The 24354-nt window shown below is 42.4% G+C and overlaps 2 protein-coding genes across 2 annotated transcripts in view; both read right to left on the bottom strand.

The window, feature by feature from the left end:
• Positions 1-9040, bottom strand: part of sntb2 (syntrophin, beta 2) — a 29606-nt gene extending 20566 nt beyond the window's left edge. Inside the window, exon 1 of the mRNA XM_083917055.1 lies at positions 8100-9040. Within this exon, the coding sequence (XP_083773181.1) occupies positions 8100-8829 (730 nt within the window). The 5' untranslated portion in view covers positions 8830-9040. The remainder of the gene's footprint in view (positions 1-8099) is intronic.
• Positions 9041-15405: 6365 nt separating this feature from the next.
• Positions 15406-24354, bottom strand: part of spire2 (spire-type actin nucleation factor 2) — a 34559-nt gene continuing 25610 nt past the window's right edge. The window contains exons 10-15 of the mRNA XM_083916549.1: positions 23502-23629; positions 21711-21848; positions 21526-21593; positions 20856-20883; positions 20069-20166; positions 15406-16742 (exon numbers count right to left, since the gene is read on the bottom strand). Coding sequence (XP_083772675.1) covers positions 16337-16742; positions 20069-20166; positions 20856-20883; positions 21526-21593; positions 21711-21848; positions 23502-23629 — 866 coding nt within the window. The 3' untranslated portion in view covers positions 15406-16336. The remainder of the gene's footprint in view (positions 16743-20068; positions 20167-20855; positions 20884-21525; positions 21594-21710; positions 21849-23501; positions 23630-24354) is intronic.

The raw sequence follows: 24354 nt of genomic DNA on the forward strand, positions 1-24354 counted from the left end.
ACAATGAGCTGAAAGATACTGAAATGCTACGTAAAGATAAAGGGAACTGCAGAGTTGATGATTACTCTCCGTGGGTTTGTCACTCCGAGTGAAATCATGTCATCATATTTAAAAAGCTAACTGTCGTGGTGTCAGCCAAACTAATGCAAACGTGTGTGATTCAAATCCTCTGTCACATTCCAGAGGGTCATTTCAAATTCTCTCAGCTGGATACATCTGCAGATGGAGATCAAAAGGCACCGGAGCTCGTACTGAGACAGCGCTGACAAACTGACGTGGCCTATTTCAGGCTGCGCAGACTCATGCTCCGTGGCAGATCTCGACCCATGAGGACAGCGGGCGACACAGTGAACGGACCGACGACTAGTTTTGGCCTCAGCACAAAAGGAAAGAACTGTTCCTCGTCAGCGCTGTCCTCGTTTCATCAATAGCCTCTGTGTCTGGTATGTGCTGTTTTTATTCCTCCAATTACTCAAACAAAGGCCTCCTGCGCCTCCGTCCACTGACCAGCAGGCTAACCCAATAAGACAAGGGATGGCTACAGCAAGCTGTAACAAATCATTTAGACGTATGGGATATTATGTCTTATGTCAGTCAGCTGGCAAGGGGCGGGGGATTAACCAGTGGTGTGTCAAGTCTGGGAAGTATGTGTGTATGTCAGGTGTTAATGAGGCGAAAACAGTCAGTTTAAGACACATCCATTCATTCTTATGGCCTTGGAGAGTGAATCCACTCTCATCAAGCAACTCTATTGAGCCCCGTGTTTGAGCAATTTCCTAACATTAACAAAACAGATGGAGGCAGATCACTGCACTCAAGATAATGTTCAAGTTCATATTAAAAACAGACGATGTTATCTCAACTCATTGGCAGATGTTTTTCACTTGAGGGAATAAGAATTTATGAGACTAAATGACAAATATGGAGATTTCTACAGGCTGAAACAACACTGCGAGAGAAGGCAGTGAAAAGTAAAGAAACTTCAAGATAAACGTATCAAGACAAATGATCCAATCAAGATAAAGATTCTTAAAAAGAACATTATAATATTTTAGTTCCGCTCAGTTAAGGAGTTAATGGGCTGTGAAAAATCAAAAGGCAACGTTCTGTTTTTGCTTTTTCACTGAAAACTGCTGCCTGCAGCAGCTGGAAACAAGCCAGATTTGAGTTTGAGGACCAGAAAACCAAAACAATGAGCCGAAGACATTAAAAAGCTCTGTAAACTTGGCTGATATCCGACAAACGATCGGCACTTCCCTCTTCTGTCGGACATTTTCCTCCACTGTTACAGTAACCAATCACAAGAAACTTCCGAACCGACCTAGGTAACTTCAGGTTTAGCGCTTTTCTAACTTGTATAGAGGTAAAATAGTTCAATCATGCAGCTCTTCTAGACTTTCCAAAATGTTATTGGTAGGTCCCGCAACACCAGGTGCGTCCAGGACCATGCACGCACACACACAGTGAAAACATTACCAGCGATGCTATCGCAGCTGGTAATATTTTATCCACCATTTTACAGCTGCGACAATAGCGTCCAGTCTCTATGACAACGACGGAGTCGCTGGAACACAGCAGAACCTTTGACATAAGCACATTTAACTAAGTTGGTTTTGATTGGCTGTCTATAGAAACACACAGTAACGGTATTAGTCCCGCCCATGACGCTGATTGGCAAATAGCCAGGTCCTCACACGGTGCTCATTGGCTGTTTTCAACCAAGAAAAAGCAGTTTCAAGTTACGATGCCAGAAGAATCAGTCAACTCTGTGGAGTTGGCAGATTCTGAGGTCTGGATCCAGGCAACTGTAGAGCTTTAGGTTAGTTTCACATTACGCATAGTCATTTGATTGGGTGTGTTAATACAAAAATGTTGCTATAGCAGCTTTAAAATTGGTCTGATTCTTGAAATGTAGTTTTCCTTTTACAGATGTCTCAGATATCAGTGACAACCATCCAACCCAAACACATTTAATAAGATAATCATCATGACAAGATGATCTATCTTGGATATAAACAAATAGGAATGAACCATCTTGAATAAGATAAAATATAAAGAGATCTTAGGGGCAGCTGTGGCCCAGGAGGTAGAGCAGGTCGTCCACTGATTGCAGGGTTGAGGTTTGATCTCCGACTCCTCGTGTTGATGCGTCTTTGAGCAAGACACTGAAGCCAAAATTGCTCATGAGGGTTGCATGGTGTGTGTGAGCGTGCATGGGCGAATTAGAGGCAAAATTGTAAAGCACTTTCAATAAAAGCGCTATATTTATGTAGTCTGTACTAGAATTGACCTTTGTGCCACGTAACTTTAATAGTACCTGAGAAAACAAAAAAGACTGAGACCAGTAAGTTGATTTGCAGGGTTCTGATCTCAGGCCACTGGCAGATTTAAGTGCTTATGCTAGATATTTATAGCTGTGTATATTTGGGCCAAAATTAGATAGACAATCTATTCAGGCAACGTGCTTCTTAAGGAAATGTTTTGGTGAAAGGCCTTATTAAAAACTCTCTCTTCCCTCATGCAGCACCAGCAGTAAAAATCACTGCAACTGTGCTGCAAGTGTGGAGCAGCACGAATCATCCAAGCCGGAGCCGACAGTGTTGACCTTTGCCCTAAATACACACATGCAAGTGGAGGTCAGGAATGTGGGGCACCTAAGCTAATTGTGAGAATATCTGGGGGTTTATGTATTGTGTACACGGCACATCGGTCTGGAAACTCAAGCCTCGTCCTGTCTGACTGCCGTTTCTTTCTCAGAGCTGTGGGAGCCAGGCAGAGACAGAGGGGGGGCACGAGGAAGAGCCAGTCCACAAACAACACAGCTCACCTCCTGTCACACTGACAAACAGTGACAGGCAGCTGACACATTCTTCCAAACAAAGGCCCAACGTCTGGACTGTGGCACGAGACGGCACATCCTCCTGTCTAAGCAGTTTTTAAATGATACGCTTCTACCGCGTTGCATTCACTGTTATTGGATCTCTGTAGATCTGTAACCAACTGTAACAACACAATATTCTGCATAATTTCATGTTCGGGAAAAGTGTTCTTACCATTTTTGTACAGAGCCTCAGGTTTGTATTCAATTAGCACAGTGGATGGCTTAAAGACTCAAGGGAATTTTACCTTGGTTTATTTTGGGAGGTGCACAACAGGCCTCATTTTGACTTGAGTGGAAATGTGCACACATTGATTAGTTCCTACAATTCCTGCTTGTCAGTATTCACTCGGCGTTCATTCCAAACCATTAAACACTGCATTTAGCTGTTCCTGGCCTCAAGTTTCCGAACCCCAAGGGCTCTGTGGCCTCGCTCCCTTCATCTCACTCTTTTCCCACTTCTCTAAAGATTGAACGGTCCTATGTCAGCGCCGTTTGGGATCTGAACTCATCTCCATGGAGCTCTGTTCAGCCCCATAATGAATCCAGTACGTATCTCCTAACTAACACATTTATCTACATACGGCATGCTACTTTCATCTACAGCATGCATTTGTTACTAGAGTTGTATTATAGTTGTTCCATCTGAAGTTTAGTAGACTTTTAAGCTTTTTTACATTTTTGTGGAATGCATGCCTCTGCACACTTTACCTTCAGCAGACCTTGTATGGCCTTCTGTGGAGCTGCTGATATGAATACTATGCACATGTGATGCAGTTTTGTAGACAAAGGTCTTAACAATAATCTACCTCCATTATCAAATGATAACAGTTAGTATTTTCTAAGTGTGTATGCAGCTTATTGAGCTGCATTAATTAATTGTTTGTCACTATGGGGCAGGCCCTTAAAGCTGAGGTCAGTAACTTTATATTGAAATATATATATATATTTATTTTTTTTCAGATTTGCTGAAATTGTCACTTTATCCTGACAGCACAATGGGATGGACTGTGCCAAAGTCATGTTCCTCTACCTCCACCTTCTGCTCCCTGTCTGCTCCTAATGTCATCTGCTAGATTCCACCGCACCTGACCTTAAACAACCAATCAGAGCGGAGCAGTCACTAATGCAGGGTCAATGACGGCTCTGAACTCCAATCAAAATGTTAAAGTAGACAGCGCTGATCAAATATGAATCAATATTCCGTTACCTTATTGCATATTTCTTGCTTAAAGTGTTCTCCGAGTGTCCACTAGGGGCAGTTTTCATAATAGAGCAGTTTCTTATTGACACTCATGTTAAACAGGCCGTTTTCACAGCAAAATTCAACCTGTTTAAGGCCTGGTACAAAAAAACATTATAGTCTGTATGTTTAGGTCATATTCCAATGACAACACTGAGGGGGGTGAATTTTTTTTTGTACCAGGCTAGTTTTTATTTTATTGGAAGTTAAAGTTTATGAATCATTAGGGGCGCAGCCTCTTGAGTGACAGCTAACCTCTGACCCTTATTTCTCTTGGAGGTAAAGGTCAGACCGATGGAAGTATCTCCCTCCCCCCAACGTCACATCAATGCCCTTTTTTGGTAAGAGGAAATGAGGCGGAGTCAGAGTCTGACAAGATGGCAACTCCCGTAGACGAGTACGATTGGATCAAGTTAAGAGACCAGACCCGACGGATATGCTACTCCTCAGCTCTGAGTGGCTGTTGTTGGTCAGGCGTGGTTGACTCTAGCAGATGACATTAGGAGCAGACAGAGAGAAAAAGGTGGAGGCAGCAATACATGACTTTTTCAGAAAATGGTTTGTCTCGTGCTGTCAGGAGAGAATGACAGTTTCAGCAAATATGAAAAACACAACACATTTTTCATAGAAAGTTACCCAATTCAGTTTAAAGGTTATTAATGGGATTACTTCAAAGGCCATGGTAGTTTTATTATGTTCTGTTTTTCAGTTGTATTGGACATAAAAACAAGATGGGAGAAAATACAAAGAAGATTTCAAAAATTAAAATTTCACTCTGCCTCATATCAGCAGTAAGAAGAACTAGTGTATGGCTAGACAGTGTATGGCCACTGTGCGTATTGTGTCCAAACTGTTACAGGGATATTCAGCGGTGTCCAGAATGTGAATTCCTGGATATGAAACGTTCATCTGTAAAGGTCCCAGTTATATCAGTTTGTTGTGTACTGAAGTAGCACATCACATGATGACATAGTTACTCTATTTTTGAGAAAAATAATTGAGGACTGCTTTAATATAATCAATGTAATTTTATAATACTCATGATAATTCCAACAATTTGTTGTTCTGGATTACTCATCTAAAGTAGCCTGGAAACAAGACCAATCTGCCCAACTCATGTTTTAGATCTTCTGGCAGATATGTCTGGCCCCTCTCCCATTTAAACAGTTCCCTTAAGTTGAGTTGACCACAATGTTAAAATGAACTTTGATGTGAAAACACACTATGACAGGGTCAGAGTCCTCGGAATTGAACACAGACAACATATTAAACAAGATCATAGCTATTTTGATGTACACAGTGCCGTGGATATGTATTACTGAACCTCTATCCTGTTGCTAGCATGGCAACCTGTCAATCACACGGTAACCACGCCCAAAAACATCCTCTGCTTTATCTTCCATTTTCTCCACATTGGACCATAATTTGCAAAGTGAAACTAACGATTGAGACCATAAACTTATTCAGAAAATGTTTACTGAGGTAATACATCAAATGAGAAGTAGGCTCATTTTCCATTGACTCATACAAACGGATTTATTTTTGCAACCAGTGGAGTCGCCCCGTCAGATATTAGAAAGAACGCAGGTTTAAGGCACTTCCGCATTAGCTTCACTTTTCAGATCCGGAAGTTACGTCCATCTTTATTACACAGTCTATGGTGTTGATTCATTTTGAAAGGGTGACCGCCAATGGGGAAACACTCACATCATCACGCTCATTCCCACAAATGGCGTAACTTTGTCACTCACTCACTAACTCAGCGACAGACTTTTACATTCATGAAATTATTCTGGATTTACAAACAGATATTAGCCTACTTCTTAAATCTGACACTGGCCAAAATAAATAAAAATGTTAATATACTGGTACTTAAGTCTCAAATGGACATTTTGTCATTTAAATGCAGTGAGAACACATTTATGAATAACATTTATCTTTTAATATTCAACACAGTGCATCTATTCTATCTATATATTTCTCCCTCTCTGTCTCTGTCTCTGGACAGAATCAGTGTAGTTACACAGAGACAAATCTCATCTGCTTCTGTTTACAGTCACCTCTTATCTTTAGCAACCCACAGCCATTCAAATACACACAGTACAATGTATCTAACTTGGACTGTGACCACAACTGTGGTTACTTTCCTGTTTACACTAATCAAAGGCTTTCGGTTCTGTTGATAGTATTAAAGCCCCGCTCCTCCTCCTTCTGATCATAGATCAACTGTGACTGTGAGTCCGTATGTCTGCTGTATCATAACGTGTTGTAGAAATGGTTATACTGGAGATCAAAATTAAAAAACAAAGTATTTATACGTGATTTATTCTGAAATACTGTTATTTTTTATTGTTCCTCATTTGAAAGAATATCAGCGGTGGCTGTACCACTGCCGTACTAACATGTTTTTTTAAATAACCAAGGCACTTGAAAAAAACTTTTATTCTGTGAAAAAAAAACAGTGAGTAAAATTAGACAACAGTAACCATTGTGACAGAAGAGAAGATTTCAACAATGTTTTCTTCGGGCTATAGGATTAAAAAATGAACAGGAAGTGTAGAGGCCACAGCTTTGAATGACTTCAGCACATCTGCGCCCACAGGACATCACTAGTTTCTCACACTGCTCTGGTTTGATCTTGGTCCATTCTGACTCACTCTCTTCCACAGTTCAGTAACTGTAGTGGGTTTCTTACACATTACTTTGTTGCCAAGGATTTTCCAGAGATTCTCTATGGGGTTTGATCTGGATTCTGACACTTCCTCTTCCAAATTTAACCAACCTCTTTACAGACTTTTGGTTCTGTCGTTCCCAGTCTGACGCCAGACATAATGTTTCCCATCAGACCCAAATAAATTGAACTTTAATCATTATGTCATGGTTCGGGGGATGTTTTCTGCAGCAGAGTTGGGCCTCTTGTACAGCTACATGGCAGGGTGCTTATGCGAACCTCCTTCAACAACATGCAATACTTTCACTGCAATTGTCTCACAATGAGCTGCAATTTTCTTCCAATTGCCCCCTTTCACACTGCAAAACAGGTGAAGCAATTCCTTGAAGCTAAAAAATATTGAAACAATGAAATGGCCAGCCCAGAGTCCAGATCTAAACCCCATAGAGAATCTCTAGAAAATCCTTGGCAACAAGGTAATGTTTAAGAAACCCACTACAGTTACTGAACTGTGAGAGAGACTGAGTCAGAATGGACCAAGATCAAACCAGAGCAGTGTGAGAAACTAGTGATGTCCTGTGGGTGCCTCTACACTTCCTATTCATTTTTAATTCCTATTGCTCTAAGAAAACATTGTTGAAATCTGGTAACTGTTGCTCACTGCTTCTTTGCAAAAATAAAGGTTTTTGTTTAGGTGCCTTGGTTATTTAAAAAAAAAAAGACATGCTAGTACAAAAGTGGTACAGCCACAGGTGGTATTCTATCAAAAGATAAACGATAAAAAATAACAGAATTTCAGAACAAATCAAGTATTAATGTGTCATTCTGATCTCCAGTGTATGTGCGGTAAAACATTCACATGATGTGTGGAGCATCTAAAAAGTTCACCAAAGTTAGTAATGGCATGTCCATCCTACTAGTCTTGTTTAAAAGGGACCAAAGGTGTGGTGCTGATGAATGTTTTATCTTTTTAGTATAAAATACATATTCAGCTGTTCTTGTATTGAATCTAGCTTTCCACTTACATTTCTGGGGACATAGCAACTTGTGACTTTTGTTTAAAGCATAAAGAAATAAAGGAAAAGTTGCATGTTCAGTGTTTACTGTTTGCTTTGAAATATCCAAAGTATTTCTAATAATATTCTGCATGTTAAACCGTACAGAAAGTAGCCCACCTAACCCGACTGACGCCCATGCAGATAATAACTGTGAATGTGAAGCCGAGTAATGGACAGAGGTGTGTCGCCAGACCACAGCACTGTGATCTCGGCCTCTCTAAGTCCTCGCCCTCGCCTTGGCCAACTTACCCTCCAGCGTGACTTCTTTCCCCGCCTTCTTAAGCGCCTGGACCGCCAGGTCGTGTGTTGCCTCCCGGAGGTCGTTCCCGTTCACTGACAGGATCGCGTCCCCCACCCGGAGAGCCCGGCTCTGGTCGGCGGCGAGCCCGGGGAAGATCTTGGAAATGAGGATGGGCATCCGGTTCTCGCGCCCCCCCTTGATACTGATCCCCAGCCCGCCAGACTCCTGTTTGACAACTCGGACTTTCCGCACCGCTTCCGAGGAGCCGTCCACAGTGACGGGGGCGTCACCTTGTCTCGACCCGAAGCTGGACCCGGGACTGCCGTAGCTGGATCCCGGGCTTCCAAAGTCAGAGTTTGTGCCGTTATTCGGGTACTTTCCGGGACTGTTTAGACCGTAGTTGCCCTCGTATTGACCCCGACTAACACCCCCGCGCCCCGGGCTGCCACTGCGCCCTCTCCCCCCGTGGTTCTGGTTCTGGAGCTGGTCTTGACCCGAGGGCGGACCGCGGCCAGGGTTTCCCGGGCTCGCCCCTGGGTCGTTTCCGTTCGACATGCCATTTCGCAGGCCCGCCGAAGAGTTGTTGTAGTCCCAGTGGTTGCCCCCCGGTCCGGTCACCTCAGCCTCGGCCGTTAAAGTTAGCGTTTCCCGGGTGAGTTCGGCGGCCACTCGGATCCAGCGGTCCCGGAGCAGAAGGTCCAGTTGACCGTTTTTGTCCGCTCGGGTCCAAACTGCCATTCCTGCACGGTTAGCCTGCACCGAGGCGGGCCGCTCTCACACTAAACTCATCACCAACTTTTTCCTCTTTTTCAGAGTGCGCACAAGCAGCGACTCGGCTGCACTGGCCCGCACCGACACACCCACCCACACCGTGACTGCAGGCAGAGGGCGAGGACAAACACCAGAGCTCCAAAAAGAGAGGGAGAGGGAAAAGAAAAGAACAACTGGCTGTGACGGGCCAGCCTGAGAGGGCTTGTTGTTGAGTTCAAGCTCTAAAGCTGTCCCACTTCCACCGGGAAGTCAGCGAGAACAACGCAGCAGCGTCCGTTACAACATTTCAAAATAAAAGACACGACTGCGAAAGTTGTTTGGGAGTAAAACTGGATTAATACCAGCGGTCTTCTGTGATTTTAGGCCAAGTGCCCCTGAGCTGAAAGAGAGACGAAGCAGGGACCCCCTACTACAAATACCGTATTATGTTGAGTTGCATATTAAACTGGTCCTAACAGCTAAGGGGAAGCCTATACACACAGCTTTATATGGTGCATACAATACTAAGACAATACAATGATCATTGTTAACATAATCATATATTTTCACATCATATGTTAATGTTAAACATACATTATGAAGACACTTTGAATCCTTCAGCTCAGTTGTATCTGTGCAGGGCTACATTAGTGGCTACCTTGTCTATAAGTCAGTAAACCTGTCATCAAGGTTGTGTAAATATATTTATTCACAAATTTATATTTGCTAATAATACGTTGCATTCGTGTTAATGTATATTTTCAGACATGTTTTTTTTTTTTTAAACATTGGAAAAAGTATCAAACACCTGTTGATGATCTCTGGAATAATGCATCAAAAACAACCAGAATAAAAACATCTGTAAATGTGTTCAATGGAATTTATTCATGCACAGGCTGTGCGGTTGTTCAAACCATGGTCTCCTTTACTCAATCATTCAATAAAATGTAAAACAAATAATCTCCCCCTTTAAAAAAAATAAAAAAGGTAAAGATAATCAACACTGATGATCTGGATAACTATCATGCAGATTAAATAAACGCTATTTAAAAGCTGTATCTTGTAGAATTTGCATCCAAACAGCCTAGTGCAAATATCTGCAAATACACGTCCACTCCTATAAACGTGCACCTCTTGAATCCTGAGTGAGGTAAAGAGTGAGTGTGTTTGAAACCAGAGCATAAAGAAATGGCAGTAATTCATCACATGTGGCTCTTAAAGGCACGTAACTATCACACGTCATATTTTATTTCTAAAGTCCAATCATCTCACTTCCTGTGTCATTGTCTCTCATTCCTCGTGTCTTCACGCAGCTCGTGTGTCTGGAGAGTGGACTCAGAGCCGGATGACAGACAGAGACAGCCAATAGACATGTAGACCTGTAGATTATTTATTCATGATGGCTGAGGCGGGGCGTCCACAGACGCATTATGGATCCACTGGCTGGGGACAAAGCCTGCTTAAGTTCACCCACTGTGTTGGCTCTGATTATACGGCTGCTGCCTGGGCTGCTATGAACTTTGTTTTTATATCATGGAGGTTTTAATGTCATTCCCCAAAGTAGAAAATCAATAACTGTCATATAACTCTCATGAAGTGAACTGTCCAGAGGGAAGTGTTGGCACTTCATTATGCTCATTGTTCCTGAGCACAATAACAGCATAGAGATTGTTTTCATCCAGAGGATGTCAAACCCACTTTACTGTGTCTCAGAACAGGACAACCACTGAATGATCATGGGAAGAGCAGTGCTGTGATGATGAGATGATGAACCATCTCCACAAGAACACAAGTGTGTCATCGCTGGCCTTTCAATGTCAGACTGAAAGAGAACCCCAGAGCAGGAAATCCCTCAGGCCTGTGCGTTATCACTTCAAATGTTTTCCTTACATCACAAAATGACATGTCCCAAGAAAATAGATTTTTGTTGACTTCACAAAATATGAATGATTTAGGATCTAGCTCAAAAAACAATGTGCTGGTTAACAATGTGCTGGTTCCCCCTTCATGCTCTCTGTTCTCCAGTACCAGCAGAGTTGAGTCAGAGTCACATCTGAGAGGATTTTACTGGGCGGACCATTTGATCCATGCATTTAGACTGAGAAGAGCTCAGCTGCTGCAGCCCTCATGGTGGGAAAGCTCTGTCTATATAAAGAGATGAAGCACTGCACGAGAGGTGCTGTTGAACTATATATCTACAGTTCAACAGCACCACAAACTACAGCCTCCAAAATGACCGTATAGTTGAACCAACATCTCTGTAAAACAGTTAGTCTAAAACTCAACATATGGTAGGGTTTAATGTTGTTATTGTGATATAACACTGCATTAGATTTAGTTTGGTGAACCTAATAAAGTGAAGACTGGGTGTATTTAGCAGAACATTACTTGTTTCCTTGTTAGGGTGCAAATATAAAAAGAGAATGAGTTCATTGGGTAATGAAAAGCCTGATATGTTTGTTTTACTGGACAGGTTGATACATTTAAATAAAATAAAATAAAAGTTATGAATCTTTATCCCATTGGCCATGGGTTTTTTCGGACTTTTGGACTGGGGTGGCATAATGCACGTGCGTACACACACACACACACACACACACACACACACACACACACACACACACACACACACACACACACACACACACACACACACACACACACAGAGTTTAGGGGAGGACAGGGGATCTTACTGGGGAGATAGCAGGTGAACAGTAGCTCTCACATGGAAGTGGTAAACATCTGAAAGCTGAGAACTTGAAGATTCATTTCAGATGCAGCTCAGCACGATGTTTTCAAGATTCAAGAAAACTTTATTTATCACCAGAGGATCATTAAAGGCACGTGGAGCAGACATCGCAAAAATGAAAAAAAGAAAATAATTACTGAGAAAAAAATAAATAAATAATAGATAAATAGATGTTTTTAGTGTGTCATGAATCTAAATATTGTGTCTTTTTAGGCATCTATTCAAATGTCTAAAGTTTAGAGTGTAGAAGTGCCTAGAACATTATTTGTCCAATCCCATTATGTCTCATAACTTTTTGGGAGTTGATACTATTTGTCACACAGATTTGGGGCTGCATTTAACCATTTTTTACCACATGAGAATTGAAAAAACAGTCAAAAATCCCTAAAGTATACCACATTTAGACACTCAGACCTTGATCTACACCACAGAAAAACCAAATGTGATTTGGTATCAAACACTTCTGACATTTGGAGATTTCTGCAAGAATTGCATTTTGGTGATTGAAATCCCTTATTTGTCAATACACCCTGAATGCCCTAGGTCTCTAGTTTGTGGTTGTAAAGTTTCATGAAGCTGCGATTATCTTGGAGGTAATAGCTCATTTTATACAGGGAGCCAGAGTTTCAAAACAATGGTCTCACTGCAATGAAATGGTTACTATGGGAACAAACATCATCACACACATGAACAGAACTGGACTCATTGAATCCACAACAGTCTCAGCTTTCCTGTCGGACCCAATCTATGGAATTCAAGGCATATTCAAATACTCCATTTTAGAGTAGGTGGAAATAACACATTTGTACTGCACAAGACTTGTTTTTGCCCCAAAAGTGTCTGGGTTATCATGAAGTGGGCATGTCTGTAAAGGGGAGACACATGGGGAACCATAGAAACCATTTCCTTCAGATATCTTAAGGTCAAAGGTCAAGGAAAATGGACATACCAGCATTCCCTCCTCAAAATGTTACCTAACTTTGGAGCGTTATTTAGCCTCCTTCCAGACAAGCTTGCATGTAATGGCTCTCTTAGGTTCACACATGATGGCATTCAATAGCTTTCATAAAGAACAACCCTAACTGGGTTTTGATTACAGGGGTGGCCCATGGTACCCGAGGGCAAACACTCCTGACCTTCAGAATAGCCAACAACATCTACAGATTCAAACTAGTGTTGCGTTCATTGATGGAAATATAAACTAGTTGAAGAATCAGAGCTTTGTAGTTGGGGTTAATGATAGTAGCCACGGAGCTCCGTCCATGGCTGGTTGGTGAATGCATGGATGGGACTGGCAGCTGTACAGGTTCTTGTAGATCGATATGCAGAAACAACTACAATCAAACTGTATAACAATCTTTGGTTGTCCTGCAAAGTATTGTGTTTAGCAACGTTATCCCACCTAAGGTGTCAAAAATGATGTTGGTAGGATGGACGTGTCATGATAAAAGTAGACGTGTTTACACAGGCAGTGGGAGGCAGGGTCAGCACTGGGGGTGGGGAGAGGTTGGTGGTGCTCTGGAGCCACGCCACGAGGAAGACGCTGAAGATGAGACATTTTGGAAAACAAAGAGAAAGCGGTCTCCATCCCCCACCCCCCGTATACACCTTTTAATCAGAACAGGGCTTCACTCCTGGGATGTCCAGAAGCAAGAAATGATCAGCAGGTTAGAATCCAAACTGTTATTCCTAATTTGCCTCACACTCCTGAGGAACACAGTAATCATAAGAAGTGTAAGGCAAGGAAAGTTTATTTGTACAGCACAATTCAACAACAAGGCAATTCAAAGTGCTTCACATAAAACATTAAAAGCATTGGGAGAAATAACACATGAAACATATCCATTTAAAACATATAAAAGGACACAGAGCAGGCCTGTCCCATGTTTAGTCCTGACTCTGGGGACACAGAGCAGACCTGTCCCATGTTTAGTCCTGACTCTGGGGACACAGAGCAGACCTGTCCCATGTTTAGTCCTGACTCTGGGGACACAGAGCAGACCTGTCCCATGTTTAGTCCTGACTCTGGGGACACAGAGCAGATCTGTCCCATGTTTAGTCCTGACTCTGGGGACACAGAGCAGACCTGTCCCATGTTTAGTCCTGACTCTGGGGACACAGAGCAGACCTGTCCCATGTTTAGTCCTGACTCTGGGGACACAGAGCAGACCTGTCCCATGTTTAGTCCAGACTCTGGGGACACAGAGCAGATCTGTCCCATGTTTAGTCCTGACTCTGGGGACACAGAGCAGACCTGTCCCATGTTTAGTCCAGACTCTGGGGACACAGAGCAGATCTGTCCCATGTTTAGTCCTGACTCTGGGGACACAGAGCAGATCTGTCCCATGTTTAGTCCTGACTCTGGGGACACAGAGCAGACCTGTCCCATGTTTAGTCCAGACTCTGGGGACACAGAGCAGACCTGTCCCATGTTTAGTCCTGACTCTGGGGACACAGAGCAGACCTGTCCCATGTTTAGTCCTGACTCTGGGGACACAGAGCAGACCTGTCCCATGTTTAGTCCTGACTCTGGGGACACAGAGCAGACCTGTCCCATGTTTAGTCCTGACTCTGGAGACACAGAGCAGACCTGTCCCATGTTTAGTCCTGACTCTGGGGACACAGAGCAGACCTGTCCCATGTTTAGTCCTGACTCTGGGGACACAGAGCAGACCTGTCCCATGTTAAGTCCTGACTCTGGGGACACAGAGCAGACCTGTCCCATGTTTAGTCCTGACTCTGGGGACACAGAGCAGACCTGTCCCATGTTTAGTCCCTTTCTCTGGGGACACAGAGCAGACCTGTCCCATGTTTAGTCCTGACTCTGGGGACACAGAGCAGACCTGTCCCATGTTTAGTCCTGACTCTGGGGACACAGAGCAGACCTGTCCCATGTTTAGTCCTGACTCTGGGGACACAGAGCAGACCGGTTCCAGAGGATCTGAGAGGTCTGGATGGTTCGTAGCTGAGCAGAAGATCTAAAATGTATTTTGGTCCTAAACCATTCAGTGCTTTGTAAACCAACAGAAGTATTTGGAAATCGATTATTTGACAGACAGGAGGTCAGTGTAAAGATCTGAGGAGTGGAGTGATATGATAATCCAGCCGAAAGCTTGAATGATTCAGGGCACCTGGAGCTGCTAAGAGGTCCTGAAACAGGTCTTGAATAAAAGATTCAGTTGTGAACAGGGGCCCCACTGTGGGGACTGTGGTTGAGAGCTGTGGATTTTCTGGGCATGCTCTTGTTTTTCTACACTGTAAGAAAGAGGAAAACTGATGGGTGGAAATAATATGCAGTGAGATGACTTCATATCCAGGAACTAACATATGTATTGTATATCTAAATATAACTGAAACAAGGCAACTTCCCTGCTGAGTTCCTCTATCCATTGTAGATGTAGTTCCTCAGACTGGTCATTTAAAATGTTTGTTCAGGGCATTGATTAAAACTGGCTTTGAATGTACCAACAAAATGCCTTTCTTTTAATCACCCTTCAAGAGTACGTTCATTGGCGTTCACTTTTTCATATTAAATACTGATGTGATTGTATTGATAGTGCAGCTCTGTGACCACAGCTCTGTGACCACTGGGGCTGTTCATGTGCAACAGCAGAACACAGCACGCACAAGTGAACAGGCAGACAGCGCTGTTTGTGTTTGTCATTAGATTTTATTGCAGTTGAGGTTGACAAAACCAGAGCAGATTGCAAGCGTCCATGGGGAGTGTGCGAGGCGGGAGTTTCATCTGCTCGCTTCACATCAACATCATCATGCTGCGTCACTTAAAAGGTGCAGTCTGCAGCTTCACCCCGATACATTCACAGTGTCGCTGCTATCATACCTCACCCAGCCGCACCTGGGGCTTTTCAAGCACATCTAAAATGCAAAAGAGGCCTCGTTATGCAGCAGCCGCTTGTTACAAATCCCTATTTAGATGATTAAAAATAAATTAGATTATGCTGTGTACAAGATTTTTCCTTTTACGATTCTGTTTCTGTGTCCTAAGTTACATTCATGACAAAAACAAGGCAACCACAGAGAGCTAAAATGCTAGGGTTACATGTTTACTGTACGCTGCGCAGCCTTCGCTCTCCTCAAATACCACCACCCAACACCATCTCCACCTTCTCTCTTATAGTGTAAACCACCACTGCTTTCCTCATCTGCCCTCTCCTCAGCAGCTGTGAGCATCAGAAGTGAAGTCATGGTGCTGTAGATAAGGCAGATACAGACAGAGCTGCTTCTTACTCAAACCTTGTAAAGTGACTGCGTGTGTGTGTGTGTGCGTGACAGAGCACATCTGCCATGTGAGATGGTGAGATATGGAAGATAATGGAGTTGAGGACTGGCTGATGGGTGAGGTGGTGGTGGTTTAGAGTCGCTAGATTCTTACTAAAAAGGGCTTTAAACAGCTTCAGAAAAAAGGTTTTTAGGTCTTTATATCATAGCATAACCTTTATATAATGCCTTTAATGCTGAATCCCAGCAGTGGTAAAGAACTCTGAAGGACCCCCACTGGATGTATTCATATTTATTTTAATTCAATCCGATGGCTATTTGAGTCATTACTGATGTGCATGGAACCACTTGAACCCTTAAAGAACCCCATTTTTTCTGCGCATGTGTGTGTGTGTGTGTGTGTGTGTGTGTGTGTGTACACAGTGTAGTGGAGCACAACCCATTAAAGGAGTGTGTGTGTGTGTGTGTGTGGGTGTGTGTGTGGTCAGAAATAGAAATAATTAAAAGTCATTGGTTCACATTGTTGATCGTCTTGGTGTGTAACTGCGGCGAAGGGGACGGCGATGATGCGTGAAGCCGCTGCTGTTGATAATGTGACTGGGGAGGGAGCTGGGGGTGACACTGCGGGTGAGGTTGGGGAGGGTGTGGGTGAGGGAAAGTCTCGAGGTGTGATTGACGTTGCAGCTGTGGTCTCTGAGGGGCATGGGCGGCGGCAGCAGCAGCAGCAGCAGCAGCAGCTTTGGCCTCCCTCTTAGGAGTGTTGTTGAGGATGTCCAGACTCCGGCGGCTGGAGGAAATGACATCGGCGACGAACTTGGTGCATTCAGCGCAGATGTCACGCAGCGTGCAGCCGTGAGCGTACAGGTGGGGGAACTCCTCCTCCACTGAGCGGCGGGATAAGCTGCGCAGGGACCTGCAGAGAGAAAAGGAGGATTGGAAAGCTTTTGTATCTTCTATGAATACAGAAATGCTAACATTGCAGTTAACGCTAGCAGCTGACGTTCGCATTCACAGTGAGTGAGCTGAATAAAGTTACAATAACTACAGTATGAGTCAAGAATCTGCAACACCTCAAACCATATTACTCATATTAACCACTGACTTACTTAGTGTTTCCCCTTTTCATTCCCTAAGCGACATACAGTAACATTTTAGGTCGGTTTAGATCTCTCCAACACACTAGACAACATGCTGCGTCTCTCCCCAGGACAGGTGCATCTCGTCCAGCAGCTCCTCCAACATTAGACGCACCAGTTTGCAGGGCCGGTTCGAGCTTTTTGAGGGCCCTATGCTGAATCTTCTTTTCTGTATTATAAGTCATATTTCAGGGGACTTTTTAAAAATAAAAAAAGGTTAATTTGTTTCTTCGTAGGACAAAATACTAATAAATTGTTTTGGCTATAGAAGAAAATAAACACTTTTCCTGATACTCGTAACAGCATTGTGATCTTAATTTTACCTCAAAACAATAGTGATTCGTATTTTCGTGAAGAATGGTGCAGCCCTAGCAAATATTTTAATAAAAATGTGCCATGCCAGAGGAAGTGTGGAGCACTAGTGGAAGATCAAATATTCTGGAAGTGAATGAGAACGGTTTACACAACTCTGCAGAAGATACGAGGGTATGATATATCTATGAGTTCCATGGTGCTCTAACCAGGAGGCACAACTGAAAGAGGAGAGGGAGACATGGACAATCTTTAAGACCCAATACAGGGACGAAGACTATTGGAGTTGGACGACAGTGCATATGATTTTCTATTTGACTTCTTTATTAACCTGTTGGTGTTTGACTGTGTGATGATTTTGGCTCTCCATGTAAATAAATATTAAAAAACAACAATAAAAACTAGAGTGGTTAAAATAAAAAAATAATTGAAATCACGTTTAAATCAACATTTTGTGTCAGATGATGGATTTCTTTTGTAAGTATACATGAAATCATCACTGGGGTTTAATTAATTTAATGGATTATCCCTTACATACAAACGGATTAATAGTGACTGTTGAAAAGATAAACAGACACATACTGTAAGCCATTCGCCACAGTGAATCGTCTGAGCAGCTGCAAAAACGAAGCTAGACTTTATCTTGTTTGCCTTTCTAAGCTTATTTAATATAAACACAACAGGATAAATTGTGCAACATAAAAAAAAAAAGACGTGCAGTGATTGGGTGGAACCAGCAGGCGCTATCGGAAAGATTAAGGTCATCTTTGCTGGTTAAAACAACACTAACATTTGTTGTTATAAAACCTACTATTTCTGTCCTTATAGCTGCAGTTGGGTAGTGATGACAGGTGTCAGACAGTAGATCAGTACAACACACACACACAAGCTCTCTCGCTCCTTCCCTCTTTCCTTCCATCTCTCATCAAGGAGTGAGGATATTAATGACAGCTGGGTAATTATTACATAATGGTCGCTTAGAGGCCTTGGAAGGGGCATTGCACTGATTATATAACAAAAGGATGTGGGCGGGGCAGGAGGGGGCGGGGGTAGACGCTGGTGATTGGATTGAGTAGGCAGTCTGTGATTGGTTGAGTCGAGCACGGAGGCTGTTTCTGCTTAGGTTGGAGAAGGTTAGCAATCAGCGGCTTGAGGGAGGGGCGGACTTAAATAGATTTGACCTGTGTTCTTAACCTGAGCTGAGCATTTCTCCTTGGATGGAACAAGCAGAGTGATCGACTGTGGGGAAACCAGTTCTGAATGTCTGTGTCACAAGCTAGGTGTCAATCCAAATGTCAGCTCAATTTTACCTTAAGTGAAAATAACACAAAAAGGCAAATTAGCTGTATTTGATAAACGCTTCCTTATCATCAGTAAATAGTCACATATTCAGTAGAATAATAAGAATATAGGAAGGCTCTGGAGGCTGCTATTTACATTACACCGTACCATATTAAAATATCAACACAGCATGCAGATTATTTAGATTTTTTAGCAAAGGTAATGGTTCTAGGAATGTCAACATCAGCCTTCGATCCACTACCTCAGCAACTATGACGTGAATCTCCATGATATTTTGTACTGGCATGCATGTTCCTCAGATGAGGATTCCCAGTGACTTGGGCGAATTAGGGGTAGATTTTTTGAGGTGGGGTTTTATGAGGTTCTTATTCATAGTCAGTGTATGGAGGCTAGCTAGCACACTGCCACTTTGGAGAAGCAGGCAGGAGTACTAACATGGAAGCTAAGTTATGGATTTCTGCAGACGGGGGGCAGCAGCTACACTTACTTCAACCAACTGAAAAAAAAGACCACCTAAAAATCAATGAATATCAGTTTAAGTGTGTGCTATATTCAGTATATTTTCAAGCATTAGCTTGCTGTCTGGTAGCTTTTTACTTTAGCACTATATTTTCTCAACCGTAGAACACCCGTATTCCTACACCCGTTCACTCTCCCCCTGCAAAAGTTCTTCTGGTGGTGAAAATATTCTTAACATAGCGTGCCATTAAACAGATATTGATTTTTTTTCTTTAAGGCTTGTTGGAGCCCTGCCAGTGGTGTTCTCACCTGATGGTGGCACTAGGGGGAAGGTCACGGGAATAAAAAAAGATGTATCCCCTTGCGACCATGACTGTACAAATTGCAGGCTAGTTTGTCTATTAGATTAGGAAATATGATGTTTGATATGGTCAAAATTAAAAGGATGGCATCTTTTTGGACCACTAGAGAGATAAGGGTGCATCCTCAGAAGTATGAATGTAGTCAATAAACCTCACAGCATTTTGACCTTAAGACGGACGGGTGTGGCCGATTCAGTCAAAGATGGATTTTTCCTTGTCAGATTTAGGGTTTGGGAGATGTAACATTCACTCATACTCGCCACTCTACTTCTTGAACTTGAAAACCCTCAGCTTTATCTTTCCCCCTCTGAGCCAAAGTGTCTGAAGCATGGACTGAGCAATCTTTAGGCCATTCTGATAGCTAGGCAAAAGCCTTTCAAAGATCTTTACTGCAAAACATATTTTTACTTATAACCTTTTGGCTCATTTATGTACTAGTCACTTATTTTAAACTTTAGCTTTTATGCTTGTCTAAATGATAAATCCCAATAGGCCCTGTCAGTCTTTAGTCTTTTCATTTAATTGTTTTGTTTTTTTCAAAATCAGGTTCAGTGCACAATAATGACCATAACTGCAAATGTGCCAGTGTTAACCAAAGGGCTAACTGTTGTTAGCTGGTTGTTAAATTGGTCACACCGCGGTGGCTTAATAGATAAACGCAGACTCACTTATAGACTTGGCTTTTGTGTCCATGGCTCTTTGGAGTGCTGTGGAAGCCTACAGTGTACACGGGAATATGGGCCATCTTCTTCGAGGGAATCTTCATCTGGAGCACAGTTAGAGGCACAGGGGAAAAACAACGAGACGGAGAAAAGAGAGAAGGAGAAATGTAGTGTGAGGAGGCAAAATACTAAGTAAAAAGTATTTACAAAGTCCCAAAGTACTAGAAAGACTCAAACTAAACTAACTAACTCAACACTTACACAGCCAATAACCAGGATGACCATTAACTGTCACAAAGATCACAAATGAACATATAGCATAAACAAACACATGTTCTTCAAAGCACAATAATGTTTCTTAACACAAATGAGTCACAGCACCCCAACAAACAGCACCACACACACACACACACACACACACACACACACACACACACACACACACACACAAAAAAAATTTAGAAACACAAAAAACACACAGAATCCAAAAAGCATAAATGTCAAACCTAGAGAGTACAGAACCAGACATCCAACACACTCTGGGACTGAGGCGACAGATCAAAACCAACAGAAGAAATGACGTCAACATATATAAATACCAGCCACTTCACTCATGATGTACTGGACAAACTGAAATAAATACTCAATTTCAACAAATGATCTCATTTAAACGCTTGGTAATGTTTTGCAAAGCAATACATAGCCAAATAAGCCCAGAACTATACTTAAAACAAAAAATAAAGCAAAAGCACTTGATGACTCCCATCACTAAACTATAATATCTTAAAGTTACCTTTGCACTGCAGGAGCCACAGACAGATCTGGAAGAGAAACATAAATGAATTGATACACCTGTATTCCTGAATGTCAAGGAAGGTACATTTGTATTATATGCCTTGTGTCCAGATCAACATAGCTAAAGGTAAAAAAAAGGAAAAAGAGTGGGGTGTGCTGGAGGCTTGTTACCATTACGATTCATCTAGTCATGCAACAGTTTGCTAAAATTTTTTTGGTTTAGTACAATTTGGGTTATCAAAGTTGTGGCCATCGTAGTGATAACAGTAATAACATTGTATTCATCAAGTTAGTATTTGAAATTCAAGATAACTGTTTATAACAACTTATTTTCATTGTTTCGTCCATAATTTCCGGTGACTTTGCACTCAAAGTAATTGCTGAAATTTGACTCTGCCAACAAAGTTTGAGGCAATCTTTGTACGTATTTGATGTTTTCTAACACTGGCATTTGCCCCCATATATATATATTATGCCAAACAGATAACATAATGAATAAAACATGGATGGTGGAGGGGGTTGACTTTGGGAGACTCATGACCTCAGTATGACTGAGAATCTTGGCTATGGCCGTGGAAGAAAAAAACAAGTCGATTAAAGATAAATGTATTTCTTAAATTATTAAACATTTCATATATAAGGAACATGGAGAGGAAAGTTTCTAATACCTTTTACACAGTAAGCAAGTAGACGGCCATGAGAAGAGAGGGAATTTCACTCTGCAGCAGCAGCAAACCTGAACAAACAAACAAACAAACAAACAAACAAACAAACACACACAGAGTTATTGAGTCCATTTACTGTAAACACAGCTAAGTGAGAACTAGTGCTGACGGAAGTTCCACTCCGTTACCTTGCCTCTCTTCAGGTTATTGTAGAGCTCTTTGCTCTGAAGGAACTTCTCCATCTCGGCTTTGACCAGCACTCTGCGCACGTTGATGACCTCATCCACCGTTAAGGCCAGACTCTCCACAGGGTGGCTGAACTCCTCCTGAACACGGCCCACAACAGAAGAAGAGGAGGCTCGTCAGTCAGAAAACTTGACAGTTTACTCTATAATAAGCAGTAGATTGATCACAAGATGCCAAACAATAGTTGTGCAAAACATTACACTGCAAATCAAGACTATGGATGAATACACTTTACTTGAAGAAATAGCGAGTAATAATTATCAACTTCATAAAAACATGGCTGCACTTGAATATGGAACTTTGGACCCAGAAACATAAAAAAAAAAAAGCAAAATAACGCAGCCCTTTGATGTGTCTCCTTATCCAGTCTTTAAGTCGCGATGTAACGCCCTTTCAAAGTATTATCTCCGGGTCCAAGCATTTGAATTTCTACAATGCCACAGTGCTGTGTTCCCCATTACCTGAACAGATCTGAGTAAAAAACAGCAACGGAATAGTCACTTTACCACTTTTCTATCAATGAAAATTTGTCTCACTGAAAGAAGGAGTGATCGTTAAAGGTTCACAGGTTCTGCCGTTGTTCCTTTTGTTCGATAGAACATTTGAGAGCAGAAATAGTATTTTGAAAGTGTGTTACGTCAGACTCAAAAGACAAGATAAGGTCATATATGTACTGTAAAGAAAATGCTGAAGGCTGGTAAAAGCGGTACATGAGGGAAGACTGACGGGAATAATAACAGTAGACAGTTACCTGTTTCTAAGGGCACATATGCGCACTGTAATCCAATCCAACACAAAAGCCCTGCTATAAGTTGATTCAGCTCTGTGGTCTTTTTCTCTACTCTAGTTCTGACAATCATTAGCAAAACATTTCTGATGCTCTCTGGCCAGCAACAAACAGCACACAAAGTGATCCAGGTACAGTAGGCACACACACTGATGATGATATTGTTATGTTGCTCCTTGTTATATTTTTGGGCAGTGATGCTGGTCAGGTAAAAACAGGAGTGACATAGAGGTTCAGCTGTGGGGAACGACGATGGGACGGAGAATGAGAATGTTCTGAGATTCATATGGAATGGGGGAAGAATTACAAGCATATAGATTGTACTGTTATTATATTTGTTTTTCATGTTCCCTTGTTTTTACACAGCCAGATATTCCCTAGGTGGACACGAACATGACTCCAGAGAAGTTGGGTGTACCATGCCACTGTTGTGTTTATATCTGTCAAAGTTTAGTATAGATTTTCAGTCTTTAAAAAACTTCAAGTAAAGTTATCAGGTTGTACAATGCCATCATATTTTTTAACACCCCAGTTATTGAATAAGATTTTTCTTAAAACTGAAATAATATAGTGTAAGAGTTCTTAAAATGCTCAGAAAACAGAGGTTTCACATTTCTAATTCCATGACTTCTGAGCAAACTCCATCTGCTCTCCACTTGTTTGGAGTATCATTTTTCTGGAATCTGTTCCTTCGATCTGTCATGTTCTGTCTTCTGAAAAGAAACTGACGCTTATTCCCACAGAAAACTGGAAGGGGGTTGGAATAATCTCCTCTCACTGGCAGACTGTTTCACTTGTTTTAAGAAAATTAGTCTTTAAGGACGCAATAATAAATGCAACTGGCTTTATAGGATGAATCGTTTTGCAGTGCATTGTCATTATTACCAGTGGGACCACTGATGCCTGACATGAAAGTTGAAAGACCAACTCTGCGATTCTAACTCACCATCCACTGGTGCTCGTCTCCAGCTCTGGATCCAGACCTCCTTTCTGATCCCTCTGTGGTCTCGTCGACTGAACTCAGAGACAGGCGGGCCGGTGAGGGCGGCACCCAGCCGTGAACGGGGAAGGAGGCTGGGAGTGGGGGAAATGGATGAAGAGAGTGAAAGAGGTTAACAGGGGAACTTAATACGACCAAATCAAATGGGGACATCGTAGAGTGAATAAGAGAGAGCCACAAATCACAGTCTAACAAGTGTGTGAATTACACATCAGCCTCTTCCATTCACTCCTGTCTCGGATCTCATCCCTTCAGAGTGCTTGTCGATGGACTCCACCACTATCATGTATTATTAATCTGATTTCAGTGCAGTGATTCAGCCCACGCTGCTACATCTGTAACTTAGATCCCAGTGAGAGGTCTGCTGAGCGGCTGGGCTAAAAGGAGGAGCTCTGAAGAGGCTCAGTTAACTGACTGATGGGAGGGGGGGTTAAAAACAGACCTCACACAGCAGACACTGGGTGCCTCTTCGATCCTGCAAATGGAAGGTGTCAATTTGGCTCTAATGGAAAGTAAACAGGCTGAGGGGAGGGCTTGAACAGGCGGGTAAACATCATCAGAACACATTATTTGGATCAGCTGCTGATGACAGCCGGGGCTTACAGGCTTACGTCCTCGATTTCATAGTTGAGGCTGGAGAGTCCCCTGTTGGTGGAGTCATGCACTACAGAATGTATGCTATTGTCTGAGGCCTGTGGCATGCAGCGGAGTGGATCGGCATGCTGCCATCTGGAGACTGAGGAGTCAAGATTGGTTTTCAGACAATTACCTCTGGACATGGACGGCTGGGCGGGTAATG

This window comes from Echiichthys vipera (genome assembly GCF_963691815.1).
Source record: "Echiichthys vipera genome assembly, chromosome: 7".
Lineage (NCBI taxonomy): Eukaryota > Metazoa > Chordata > Actinopteri > Perciformes > Trachinidae > Echiichthys > Echiichthys vipera.